The 12,802-nt window shown below is 47.2% G+C and overlaps 1 protein-coding gene across 1 annotated transcript in view; it reads right to left on the reverse strand.

Annotated features, from left to right (window-relative positions):
* Tmem72 (transmembrane protein 72) overlaps positions 1–10,946 on the reverse strand; it is a 17,795-nt gene extending 6,849 nt beyond the window's left edge. The window contains exons 1-2 of the mRNA XM_005365072.2: positions 10,742–10,946; positions 600–666 (exon numbers count right to left, since the gene is read on the reverse strand). Coding sequence (XP_005365129.1) covers positions 600–666; positions 10,742–10,811 — 137 coding nt within the window. The 5' untranslated portion in view covers positions 10,812–10,946. The remainder of the gene's footprint in view (positions 1–599; positions 667–10,741) is intronic.
* Between the last annotated feature and the right edge of the window lie 1,856 nt (positions 10,947–12,802).

Here is a 12,802-nt window from a genome sequence, read left to right on the forward strand (position 1 = left end):
GGGTATAATGCTGCCCGGGTCACAGATCAGTCACACTGAGGTAGCGGGTATAGAGGGTATAATGCTGCCCGGGTCACAGATCAGTCACACAGATGAATAGATGGATGGATAGATGGGTGGATGGATGGACAGATGGATGGATGGATGGTTGGATGGATGGATAGATAGATGAATAAATGTGGGAATAAGTGGTTAGGTGAGTGAGTAGGCAAACCTGTAGATGAATGAATGGGTAGGGGGAAAGGTTGGTGGGTGGTTGGATGGATGGAGAGATGGATGAGTGATTTGATGAGGGATAGGTGCACTGGTACATGGGTGCATTAGTGGGTAGGGTGTATGGATGAGATGGATTGGTGGGTGATGGATGGACAGATGTGTGGTAGGGCAGGCAGATGTGTGAATGAGTGCATGGGAGGATGTTGGCTGATTTATAGGGTCTTCCCAAACCAGGACTTAGAAACTTCGGTGGCGCCATCTCTGGGCTGGGGTGGTGTTAGCATGGGAAGTGGATTACTCTGTGTTTCTCCGAGTAGTAGACAGACATGGGCTGAGCTGGAACAGAGCACGCAAGCAGGGAGAGCACAGATGTGCAAACTCACAGCAGATAGAAGGCCAGGCTCTTGAACTGCCCCCGGAGAAAGGTCTCTGTGCCCACGCCGATCAACACTGCAGGGGAAGAGGAGAAAGGAGAGCAGGTCTGGGTTTACTACTCCATGGCATTGTCCTTTGGGTGCTCTCGACTGAGACACAAGTTTCCTCCTGAGGTCTCAGGACCAGAGTGATTCCCTTCCATGTGTGCTGACAGATGTGGCTAGGCAAAGAGAGCAGGACGAATTCTGGGTGATCCCTGAAAACTCCTGGAAGAGCCTGGAGAATTCTTCGCCCTATACCATAGAAGTCACTGTCCGTGTGCTCCAGAGACAGCCTGAACAGCAGTCCTTCAGGTGCATGACAATTCTCTGTGATGACTTCCGATACTCTTGCCATTCTGGCCCAGGCCAGGGTATGTGTTTTGTGCCTCACCATGGGTGAAAGTTGTCTAAATTCCACTCTCTTGCTGGGATCACCGAGCTTGTGGTTGGTATGTGGCATCCACAAACATAAGATTGTCACCTAAAATTCAGAAGGTGTTCAGCCTAGAGTTAAGAAAGTATTTGTTCTGAAGGTGACTCTCATAATCAAGAAAGTACACTCAGAATTTAAGGGGATGCTTACTGTGAATTTAGGGTGATGTTTACTCCCATGTTGGCCTGAGCCCTCTGAGCCCCTACAGAGTGACAGAGGGTAATACACAACACATCTTGAGAAGGATGGGACTTTGGGGCTGCTTTATACTGACAAGGCTTCAAGAAGGACCCGAGATAGAAAAACCAATGGGTAATGCCAGGGAATAGCAAGGGCTCTTTGTCCACAGTGAGTGCATGCGTTGATGAAGTAAACTATGGAAATAGTCACGTTCTTTCCTCTTAAGAGGGCTGATAGGAGAGAGAGGAGAGGGAAGTGGCCGCTTTTTTAAAGGGAGAGAAACCACGCCCCAATGGGCTCAGCAGCTATAGGCTGGAGGAGCGGAAGGACCTCCCACAACACCTCCCCCTTTTGTTTAAGTAAGAGAGTTCTAAGCCTACTATGAAATTATATACAATAAGTACAAATATCCTATTCTAACTAGCTTAGGTCTTGTATAATAAATAACTTGGCCAAGTCATGAGAGAAAGTAACTACATTTATATAGTCTTCAACCCCATCAAAGATATGAGAAGGGAAATAATGTTACCTGGGTAATTAGGAAGTTCAGTAAAACAACTTCCAAAACATGCAACAAATCACAGAGACAACTAGCTACCTGGGCAATCACCCGAAGTCACGTTAGCAGCGTTGAAGCAACCAATTTTGGCTAAGGCCTAACATAACTGACATACCATTTTCAAAGGCAAGTTTTCTTAAACAGAAAAAGGGGAAGTGAAGAGAGAGAGGAGAGGGAAGTGGCCGCTTTTTTTAAAGGGAGAGAAACCATACCCCAATGGGCTGGTATCTCAACAGCTATAGGCTGGAGGAGTGGAAGGACCTCCCGCAACAGATAGGGATAGACTAGCCCTCATCATAGTTCCATTAGCCACTGTCTATGTCCTCACCACACTCCGTCGGGTGTTAAAACTCAATGCCTGTCGCCACCATGACACCTGCTGCTTGCTTTTTCCATAACAGGGCACAGGTGTTGAACCAGTTGGTATACATCCATCCAGATAATAAGGTTCGCTAACACAGAGGAAGCTGCAAAAGATTCCAAGCTTGGCCGGGAGGCTCCCTGTGGGCTCAGGTCCTTGCAATAGACACAGGTGAGCCAGAGTTTCTGGTAGAAACTTCTGGACACTCAGTTGGAAGAGCTTTCAAAGAAGCCTTGGTGTTTATTGATTAATTCTAGAGTAAATCTAGGGCCTCGCATGTGGTAGGCAAACTCCTGGTCACTGGCCTACAGTACCAGATCCCTAACAGAGTCTTTAAATATGACCCACAGGTGAAAGACACCATTTGAGGTGTCTGCTTTGGCTTTGGCTCAGTGACAGTTCCTGGGAACAGATGGCAGTCATGCCCCTGGCCCTGTGCACCTCTTGGTATCCACACCCCTCATTACATGATTTAGCCATCTCTTGTCTGTAGCAGAGGGTTGCCTCTCTCTGACTCTGGGCTCAACAACATGACTTTCTTTGAGCAAGGGACTGTGAGAGACCTAGGGAACAGAACTGCCTTATCATCCCAATCAAGGCCAGTACAGACAAGCTACCGGCTGTCTGGCCTCCAGGCAGACAGCATAGGCAGCCAGCGTCAACAGAGCAGCCTAGCCTACTCACCAGGATGTGAAAACACCTAAAGCTCACTATTGTATGCTGCTGAGATATTCAGATGTTTGAGGACATCATTTAAGCAAGACAACGTGTGCACTTTCAGTGACAGATCTAGTGATTCATACTTGGCCTCCAACAAATTGCACATGTTTATAGGGCAGTCTGATAAGCGCTGACATATATCTCCTCCACTCATGAAAGCATTACTACATGAAGAAAATGGGCATCATTATTCCCGAAAGACTCTAGGTATCACATCAGTAAAATCTTACCTTCTCTTGCCTTGGTCCACCCCTAAGCAGCTAGTGATCTATCACTAGAGATTAATTTATATTTCCCATGAGTTAAGATAAATAACATTGAATAGCATGTCCTCATGTTTGGCTATTGTTACATTCCCAGAGTTATTTCCAGATTCATTTTTGTTGTAGTGTGCATAGGTATTTCGGGCCAATCTATGCCTGACTGGTATTGCAGACGAGTGGGGATACACCTCACTTTGCTTATAATTCACACACCGGTAGACGATATGGTTGCTTCTAGTCTTTAGGTATTAAGAATTGAGCTTCTAGAGTGTTTCCATATAGTCTTTGCATGGCTATGTGCTTTCGCTTCTCTTGGGTAGATAGATGCTTGGGAGCAGAATAACCAGATCATATGGCAGCTTCATGTACAGGTTTTGAAGAAACTGTCAGACTGTTTCAAAGTGAGCGCATAGTGCATGAGAATTTGGCAGCCTTGCCAATGATCCAATCTTTTTAATTCTTGTCAACCTAATATACACGCATGGTTTCTCACTGTGATACGGATTTGCATTTCCCCAAGGACTAATGATGGGGAATGTCTTTTCATGTTTCATATCAGTTGCATTTTGTGTTGGCTTCCAATATTATATTTTAAAAGGAAATGTTTTAAAATTTTGATAGGATCTAATCAGAAGAATTTTATTAATTTTTTTACTATGGACTAAACTTTTGATATTGAACTAGACAATCTCAGTCTAACTCAATACAGAGATTTTATCCTATTGTCTAATAAGAGCTTTATTGTTTTAAGATGTGCACTTTAGTCTATGATTTTTTGTGCTCTTTAAAAAAATTAGATATAAAGTATAGATAGGTGATTTTGTAGAATGGATATTTAATTGTTTATCATGCATTCAAGAGGTACCTCTAATATACTAGAGATAAAAAGAACTGTAAATCCACGAAAAATAGATCAGAACTACCCTCTTCTTTCTGGTTTGTGCACTGCACATGGAATAGAAATAGCTACATTTGGGGGGAGGGGGCAGGAGGAACACATGCCTGTAATCCCAGCACTAGAGGAGGGGAGGATTGAGTCAGGTGATTGCCAGAAATTCAAGTCCAGCTCAAGCTACAGTGAGTTCCAGGACACTCTGGACTACAGAGTGAGGTCCTTTCTCCAATCCAGCCACTGCCTCAGCTCAACTGTGATGGGACGGGTAGAGTTGGATCAGGGCTCTTAAAGCCCATCCAACCCCTCCGTCATAGTCTCCTGGGTTTCTTGTTGCCTATTTCTTTCCTTTGATTCATCCTCCTCCGTCAAGAGGGGCTCATTGTTCACAGACCTTGTTTCCTGAACAGGCTTCTGGAGTTGCCTGCTCTGAGTTCCAAACCACAGCAGCAGTTTTCTATCAAAGTCATTGCTTCACCAAAGTCTCAGGGTAGAGCCAATGACTGTCACTGTTCTGTAGACAGGGAACTGGAGTTTAAAGAGTTTATGTGGGAAAGTGGGGTGCAGGTCACAGAAGCATGAGGTGGTGGAATGTGTTTACTAGCTTCCTCCCCGGGCAGATCACATGCAGTGCCCTGGGGTGGAGGTCTGGGCTCCTTCATGTATGGGTACATAGTGCATAAGATGGAAAGAGCAAACTTTTGCAGAGGAAATAAAGCATGAACAGCTTTCCATATTCCAATTCTAAATCTAGAAAGAAGGACCCAAGTATGAATAATAAAGAAAGAAACATTTGACTCAAATCCTGTTGCGAGGCAGGAGAGAGAAAAAGAGGCAGGGAGAATATTCATCAAGATAATCAGACCAGAAAAGAAAGGGGTTCATTTGGAAAAAAATCAGAAAGACATTTTAACCTCACTGGGACAAAAATCCCCTGCGGACATGTTGGAGTACATGATTTCTTCAATGGCAGGAGGTGGTCATGCGGATCTGCATTTAAAGATGCTTGAAATTAGTATGCAGTGGAGGCGGAGAGGCTGGAGAGGTGGCTCAGCAACCAGGAACACTGACGCTCTTGCAGGGGACCAGGGGTCGAATTCTCAGCATGCACACAGTGCCTTACAGAAGAGGATGTGATACCCTCTTGTGACCTCCACAGGGACCAGACATACATGCAAAGCAAAACATTCACACAATAAAAGTAAATAAATATGCAAAATTAGAAAAAAATAGCATGCAGGGCACTAGACAGATACTTAGAAAACATTTACCTTTTTTGAATGCTTTGACCAAGACTGGTTAGATAGATTTCTAGCATAAACCTTGCACCCATTAAGAAATGAGACCACCTGGGACTTAAATGTTGCTTTTGTCCTGATTTATATTTTTGAGTCTTTTGTATATGAAGGGTATATAGTAAGGAATGCTGCTGCTTAGAATTGATTGTGTCTATTAAATAGAGAAGCAGGTTAATGGGTCATAACAGAACAAACAAACAAACAAAAAATGAAAGAAGCCTTAAGTGAGCCCCAGAGTGACTCATAGCACCTGATTTGGGAGAAACAGGACTTTTGTTTGACAAGCAAGTTGTCCACAACAGTTTTGCTTAGGTATCATCTTGTTCCTTAGGCTGGTCTGCTGTGTCCAGTCCTTAGAAGGCCCTGCCTTGTTGCTGTGTGCCTGGGTAAACTGGACCCCAAGCAAGCCAACAGAACTGTAAGTGTCAGTTTCCCCCACTAAATTCAGCATGATGATCTTCAGGCATTCATGGGTGTAGGCAAGATAGGAACTCTGAAGTACGGACAATATGTTCCTCTGGATGTCTAAGGGGGAGGCTCTACTGTGATCTGCCTTTCTGGAAAGATGTGCACACAGGGCCCAAGAATGGACTCAACTGGAGATTTTTGGGGTAACCATATGAAACAGGCATGCAGGTAATTCAGAGCAAAGAACCAGCAGCTTAAATACCAGGATCTTCAGCTTCAGAGAGTACTTGATATACTTGACTATATTATTTGCTACAATATAGTCATGCCCGTGACAAAACCCTACTCCAAGATAGCCTGTGCACAGTCAGGACTGACCCAAGGTAGATGGGGGGGGGCTCTGACTGGGCTGATGGAGGAAGGTCATTGGTTAAATAATAAAGAAACTGCTTGGCCTCATAGGTTAAAACATAGGTGGGAGGAGTAAACAGAACAGAATGCTGGGAGGAAGAGGAAGTGAGCTCAGAGGCCATGCTCCCCTCTCCTTGGCAGACGCGATGAAGCTCCGACCCAGGATGGACATAGGCTAGAATCTTCCCGGTAAGTGCACCTTGGGGTGCTACACACATTATTAGAAATGGGCTAGTCCAGGTGCGAGAGTTAGCCGAAAGAGGCTAGATATAATGGGCCAAGCAGTGTTTAAAAGAATACAATTTGTGTGTTGTTATTTTGGGGCATAAGCTAGCCAGGCGACCAGGAGCTGGGGCGGCAGGAACACAGCCCGCAGCTCCCTCAACACTGGGCCTCTCTTCTATTCTTTCTGTTTTTTTTTTTTTTTTAAATCCTACATCTTAGAGTCATTAAACTACAGAGAACGATGCCCCTTTGAGATAGAAGTCTGAAATTGGCTGGGAAATAAAACCACAGTATCTTATCTAGAATGCAACTACTTGTAAAGCCCAGATCTACCAATGAAGAGAGAAGTCAGGAATGGTGCTGCACGGTTTAGCTGTATCCCAGGCAACTGCAGCGGGACAGCAGGGCTTTCTGGAGGTCACTCCCCTGAGTCTGCCAGTCTGCACACATTCTTCTGGTTCTCCACTCCATCTCAGGTGTCTGTTCTGAGAGGTGGCACCCGGCTTTTCCTATTCCATTTCCCACATAGCACTCTAACCCTGGTTTAGGCAGAGGACCCTGACTAAAAGTGGGGTCTCAAGAATAGATGCCCATCAGTTGGACTCAGCCTCCCTGCTCCCTTGGAGGAGCCCTTGAGCAGAGTGCTTCAATTGACCATGCCTCAGTTTCCCTACCTGTATGATGGCTGTGGTGACGAGCACAGTGGGGCCACAGAGGGTAGCATGAGGTTTTGCTCTGAAGACAATTAGCACAGGCTTGACCATGGTGAAGACCCCAGTTGCTGTTACCCAGAGACTAGAGGAACCAATTAGAATAGAAATGAGGGAACACAGGCACTTTGAGGTCAGGGTGGGGAGGGGGGAGGTGGGTGGGGAGGTGTGGATGGGGATGGGGGTGGGGGCCAGTGGATAGACTTTTAGCATAAGCCTTCTGTTCTGAGGTAGCTGGAAGGCCCTAGAAAATATTGATGATGACATCTCTCCTCCCCCAGGGGACAGATCACTCTTGGGTAAGCCTGTGCCTATTTGTGTGTACTGACAGTCAAGAAAAGGGCTTCCTTCCCAGACAAAGGCCCAAAGACATACTCCTCCCCACGCCCTCCCTGAATCCCAGTCCCTAGGGACTGGGCAAAGCATCTGTGTGTTGCCTTGGGAACGCTTCTCCTTCTCTGACCTGTGCAGGGCTGGGAGTTGGTGAAGGGTCACTGGAATTGCCCCTGAGAATAAGTGCTGCAGAAGTTCAAAGGAGAATAGGTCTGCCTTTCTGTCCAAACACTGGGGACTAATCTTACGAGCCCATTTTTCGTGAGGTAGAAGGGTGCCCTGAGTCCTGTCCACTTGGTATCTATTTAGCAGGTCTTTTCCAATGCCCAGCTTGTATTAAAAGTAATCACACGATGGGTGTGATGTGGCCACGTCTATAATCCCAGAGACTCAGATAGGAAGGTGACAAATTTGAGGCCAGCCTAAGCTAAATGTAGAGCCTGCCTCAGAACAAAAACTCACCCAAACAAAACAACAGTTACTAACCTATCACCTCCACTGAGTCTCAGGTTTTCATACAGGATATGTTTGCCATGTTTCAGGGAAATGTAGTGAGAGTCTACTTTCACCAATGGATACACAGATGTTCCCACATCTGCACAGAGTGGTCAGGGCCTCTTGGCCTGTGCACAGTTTTTTGGTGTGTCTGCTTTGTGGGCAGAGTCATGCAACACATCTTGGCCACGGGGGCACTTAGAGGTCACACGCACACACTGCACTGCACATATAGCCCTCATGCCTTCGAAGGCCAGGGAAGGGCTTTGTAAGATCGTGTTAGAGTAGGGTGTGTTTGTGATGAGCAAGAAACACGTGACTTTGCCAAGGGGCAGAATTTTTTCATTTGGAAAATACTCTCGGTAGGTACTGTCTGTCTACTGTGGTCTCTTTGCCCTGAATTGACTGAAGTGTCTGTCCTGAAAACCACTTGGAATACAGGGCTTGAGCTCTGTGTCAGCAGCAAAACCCACGATGCTTCATGAAGGGAGTTGGGTAGAGGAAGCCGTGTAGTGAGCAGACCTCTCTGCAGGGCATGTTTCAACCACAGTCACAGGAAATTGCTGCATCGGGAGAGCACCTGGAGCCTGAGGGCCCCGAGCCTGTCTCCAGGATCCACCGAAGAGGCTTCTGGGGCAGAGGCTGCCAACTCCCAGGATCTGCACAGTCCCTGGAGGTGACACCCCCCCGGAGGATTTGTTCACATCCCTGCCTAGCAGCTGGGCAGTCCAGGCTGTCTATATACAAAGGCACCTCATATGTCCCACTCCCCTGGAGTTCTGCAAAATGCTGGTCTCTATTTCAAGTTTCTGTTTCAAGTCTCATTTCCCCTTTAGCAGTAACATTCCTACATTGGGGCCTGGATTTTTCAACAGAGAATTTCAACAAAAGAGGCTTAAGGGAATAAAGAATTTGAAAATCTTATGTACTGGACAGAGGCCCGAAGGCCAGCAATGTCAGGAGAAACCTGAGGTCTGCCAGAGAACCCCAGAACCCCTTCTCTAGTGTCTCACTTGCTCCAGCACTCTGGAGAGCCCAAGGGCTATTCTTTGAAAGCATGGACCTAAAGGCAACTGCAGCCTATTTTTAGCCTGGATCTTGCACCAAAGCCAAGCAGGAGGTCCATCTTCAGCATTAGCAGTGGTCTCTTTGCAGAGGTGAAGGCTGTGGTTAAGATGTGCAATATGCATTGGTGTGCACGTGGGCTGAAGGTGTGGGGAGAAAGGCTGCCCTTAGATTGAGATACATTAGACTCAGTAGTCCATTAGAAGGACAGATAGGTGCATCTCCAACAGCTTCCTGGAAGGATGGAGATAGCTCTGTGTGGGGTATGGCTGTGTTTTAGTTGTGAGATTCCTGGTAGTCTGAAGGGTATAGTGTCTATATTTAATACTCAGGGTGCAGAAGGAACACAGTGGAGCTGGAGCAGCAGACAATAACACACATTCTCATCACGGAGATGTATTTAGGGTTACCTGGGGGTCTTTGTGATCATTGCCTATATGTAAGATGTGTTGTGGTTCTGAAGGAGGCTAGAACTGCCGTTTCCATCAGGCCTATCTACACAGGTCTGGGCAGATCAATTCTTTTGCCTAAGGACTCATGGAAGGCTTTGCCCAGTGCTGTTGGGAAAATACAAGAACCAACGTGCGAGCTTCTTATGTGACCTTGGTAAGGTCACGGCTCCAATCTGAGTTCATTTGCGCTATCATATAGCAGGAGGGTAAGAATTTGACCCTGCCTGCTCTGACCAACCTAGTACCCCAAGAATGATCTGGATCCCCACCGACAGTGCAACATATCACAAGGGCATCTACCCAGAACCTCTGGCCACATGTTTTGCTAAGCACTGCATCTGCCAGAACTCAGCAGATCCATCCATTACCGTGGTCAGGAAGCCGGCTTCAAAGCTCTACAGGGCTGGACCAAGGTTGTACATGCATGAGAGGCCTGAGGCTTAACTCATGTGACTTTGGTTTGAACTGGAGGAACCTGTCAATTGGGAGAGAATCTCGAGAAAGTTTTCATACAGATGCAAAGAAGGATTTAATGTGTATCTCCTTTTTTTCCCCAAGAGACTTGGCACACTGAGCTAAGGGCTCAGAACACTGCTATTCAGTTCGTCAGCATAGATTCTCCCCCTTCTGGATCGATGTTAGGGGCAGAAGTCAATTCTTTGCTAACCACCTGTGATCCCAGTTAGCTGAGCAGTTCAGGTGATTTCCCGTCCCCTGAATTCCACACATCTACTCCTGTAGATGGCGCATAGCAAAGGGGCTGGTTTTCAACAGTAACTATGCCAGTAGGGTGTGGGAGGGCCCATGGAAGCCTGCCATCTTCATGCCCTGTGCATCTCCCAAGGACAGAGCTGCCTTGTCAATGCAATCCTCTCTGATTGGATAGGGACCCAGCAAGGTGAACTCAGGTGACCATTTTCATAACTACACAATAGTACAATTCTCATAGTTTTCTATCCCTTTATCCCTTCGCCTCCAGTCCCCACCTCAATCTGCTATCCTTATAACCCTCTGAGGGCAGGGAGCAGACCTCTTAGCTCATTGCAGGATGCTGAAGTTTCCCGAGGTCTCACCAGAGTAGGCTGCCAGTGAGTATCAGTACCAGAACTAAGGCTCACTCTTCTTCACCTGCCAGGGCTTACTCTGCAGCTGCTTACCCACAGTACAGGGGTAAAAGGGAAACTGAAGGACAGATGTGGCCAAATGTGCCCACCATCTCCTGGCTTGAGACCACTTCTCCAGCAGCCTTCTCTGTTGTGCCTCTCTGACCAAGGCGGTGGTAGATAAGGTAGGTAGGATCTTACCTGCAGCAGTGGTGACACCCAGGAGCCGGCAGGTATATTCCAGCCCAGTCCAGAACACCTGGAGCTTCATGGTGCCCGAGGTGTGAGCAGACTCTCAGAAGGGTAGCCTGCAATGATTTCTCTGGATCTGAGATGCTCCGATGCCCCTCACAAGCAGGAGGCTATAGGGGATGGCTGGGGCCCCCTGGGCCTCTCTGGCTTCTGCCTTTCCGATCTAGTTCTTGCTGCCTCAGCCTGGTTGAGGTGTGAACAGGGCTCACCTTCCTAGCTCGGCAGCCTGTGCCCTTGCCAAGTGCCGCTCAGCTTAATCATTATCTTGGAAGAATGCTCTCCCTGCTCCACACGGCCCTGGCCGGGGCCTGGAGCTGCTTCAGCCCCAGTGCTGAAGCCTGAGATCAGGCCGATTAGGGTTGGGCTGGAGTCAGCTCGGAGCAGGCAATTAACTGTTTCTGGCTGGGAGGAGGGAACAGGAGAGCTAGAGCCCTAGCCCTTCCTTATCAAGCCATGCCAAGAAAGTCACCAGTGCCTCACACCTGCTGGGGTTCTCCAGGAGACTGGGCACCTGCAGATCTGGGGTGCAGGAGAGAGATAGAATGGATATGTTTTTAAATCACCAGTGAGAAGAAGTTTGGGAATGAAATCTAGGTTTTTTTTTTTTCGTCTGAGTGTAGATGGGCTGATAATATTTCCTAATCTGGTAGATTTGAACTCTGACAAGACCCTCTTAGCTCAGATCACAGCATGTAGAGACCCTCAATTTCTTTCAGGCATCTGGGAGATGAGATGTGGGAAATGACTGTGTATGCTGTGTGAATAATTAACAGGGTGTGGCCTTGGTAATTGAGGCAGAAAGTAAAAAAGATACACAACTGAACTGGTGCTCTCAAAACAGAGAAGACCCGAGAGCCCTGCTGACATGCTCGGCCTCTAAGAATGGCCCCTGGTGGCCTGCGCTGGTTCTTATTTTGTAATTGATCTGGTGGATTGAACGGTATCGTGTTTTGGTCTCCCTGTCAGCTGTTTTCTGAAACCTGTTCCTTGTCTGCTCCTGTGGGATGAAAGCAAAAACAAACGGGCAAATTGACTGACCCTAATAATAGCAGAAACCTTGGTGTGTAATTCTGCATCTTTCTCTGCTGTTTAATGAATGGACATATTTTATTATTAAGAGTATTATAGTTGGATCATTAACTTGTATTCCATTCCACAACCCACCCTGTCTTGTAAGAACCTCTGTGCTCATATGACGCTTAAACTGAGGTGTACAAATCTATCACTCAGTGCTCATCATGTGTGAGACCTTGGGTCCCATCTCTAGTAACACACACACACACACACACACACACACACACACACACACGGAGAGAGAGACGGGTGGGGGGGCATTTCCCGTGTATGGCTTGCTTCTCTGAACAGACTGTTTATTATCAGGTTATTTGTGTATTAGTTGAGTATTTTTCTATTTCAACCTTTTTGAAATGTGGTATGTCTTATCAGCCAGCACCCTCTATGTCAGACGTAGGGTAGGAGGTCTCTGTGGCACACACTGAGTTGATCGGAGGAAGGAGCTGGGGCCTGGGCCACAGTAGCTCTGTGGCTTACAGCCTTCTTCGAGAACTCCTTGTCCCTAAGGAGACTGGGAAGCCTTCATCACACCGCAGCTGTCACTACCTTCCCCCATCCATAGTGGCTTATTTTGCTTTGGGTCTCATGCCCCTATGCTCAGAAGACAAGAATTTCTTCCTGGCCTCTGTTGGCGAGGACAGTTTAGTCTACTGACCATGACCATGGCCTCCCCTTCCCAGTCAATACTTTAGGAATGAGGAGGTGACCCAGTTCTGGGCCAATGGCTGAGAAAGGTCACATGCTTTGGGGCTCTGGGGGAAGTCACTTACTTCTAACATGGGGCTTAAGGTCAGGCTACACTACACCTCTGTGGATCTTAGTCAGGACAAGGCATGGCAAGGGTGGGGTCTGTCCCATGAGACAAGTAGCAGTGGGCTGGCTTTGGGGTCTGCTTTGGCATGTGGTGACAGCAGGCTTCCAGTGGTCACAGAAGGC

This window comes from Microtus ochrogaster, unplaced genomic scaffold, assembly GCF_000317375.1.
Source record: "Microtus ochrogaster isolate Prairie Vole_2 unplaced genomic scaffold, MicOch1.0 UNK1, whole genome shotgun sequence".
NCBI lineage: Eukaryota > Metazoa > Chordata > Mammalia > Rodentia > Cricetidae > Microtus > Microtus ochrogaster.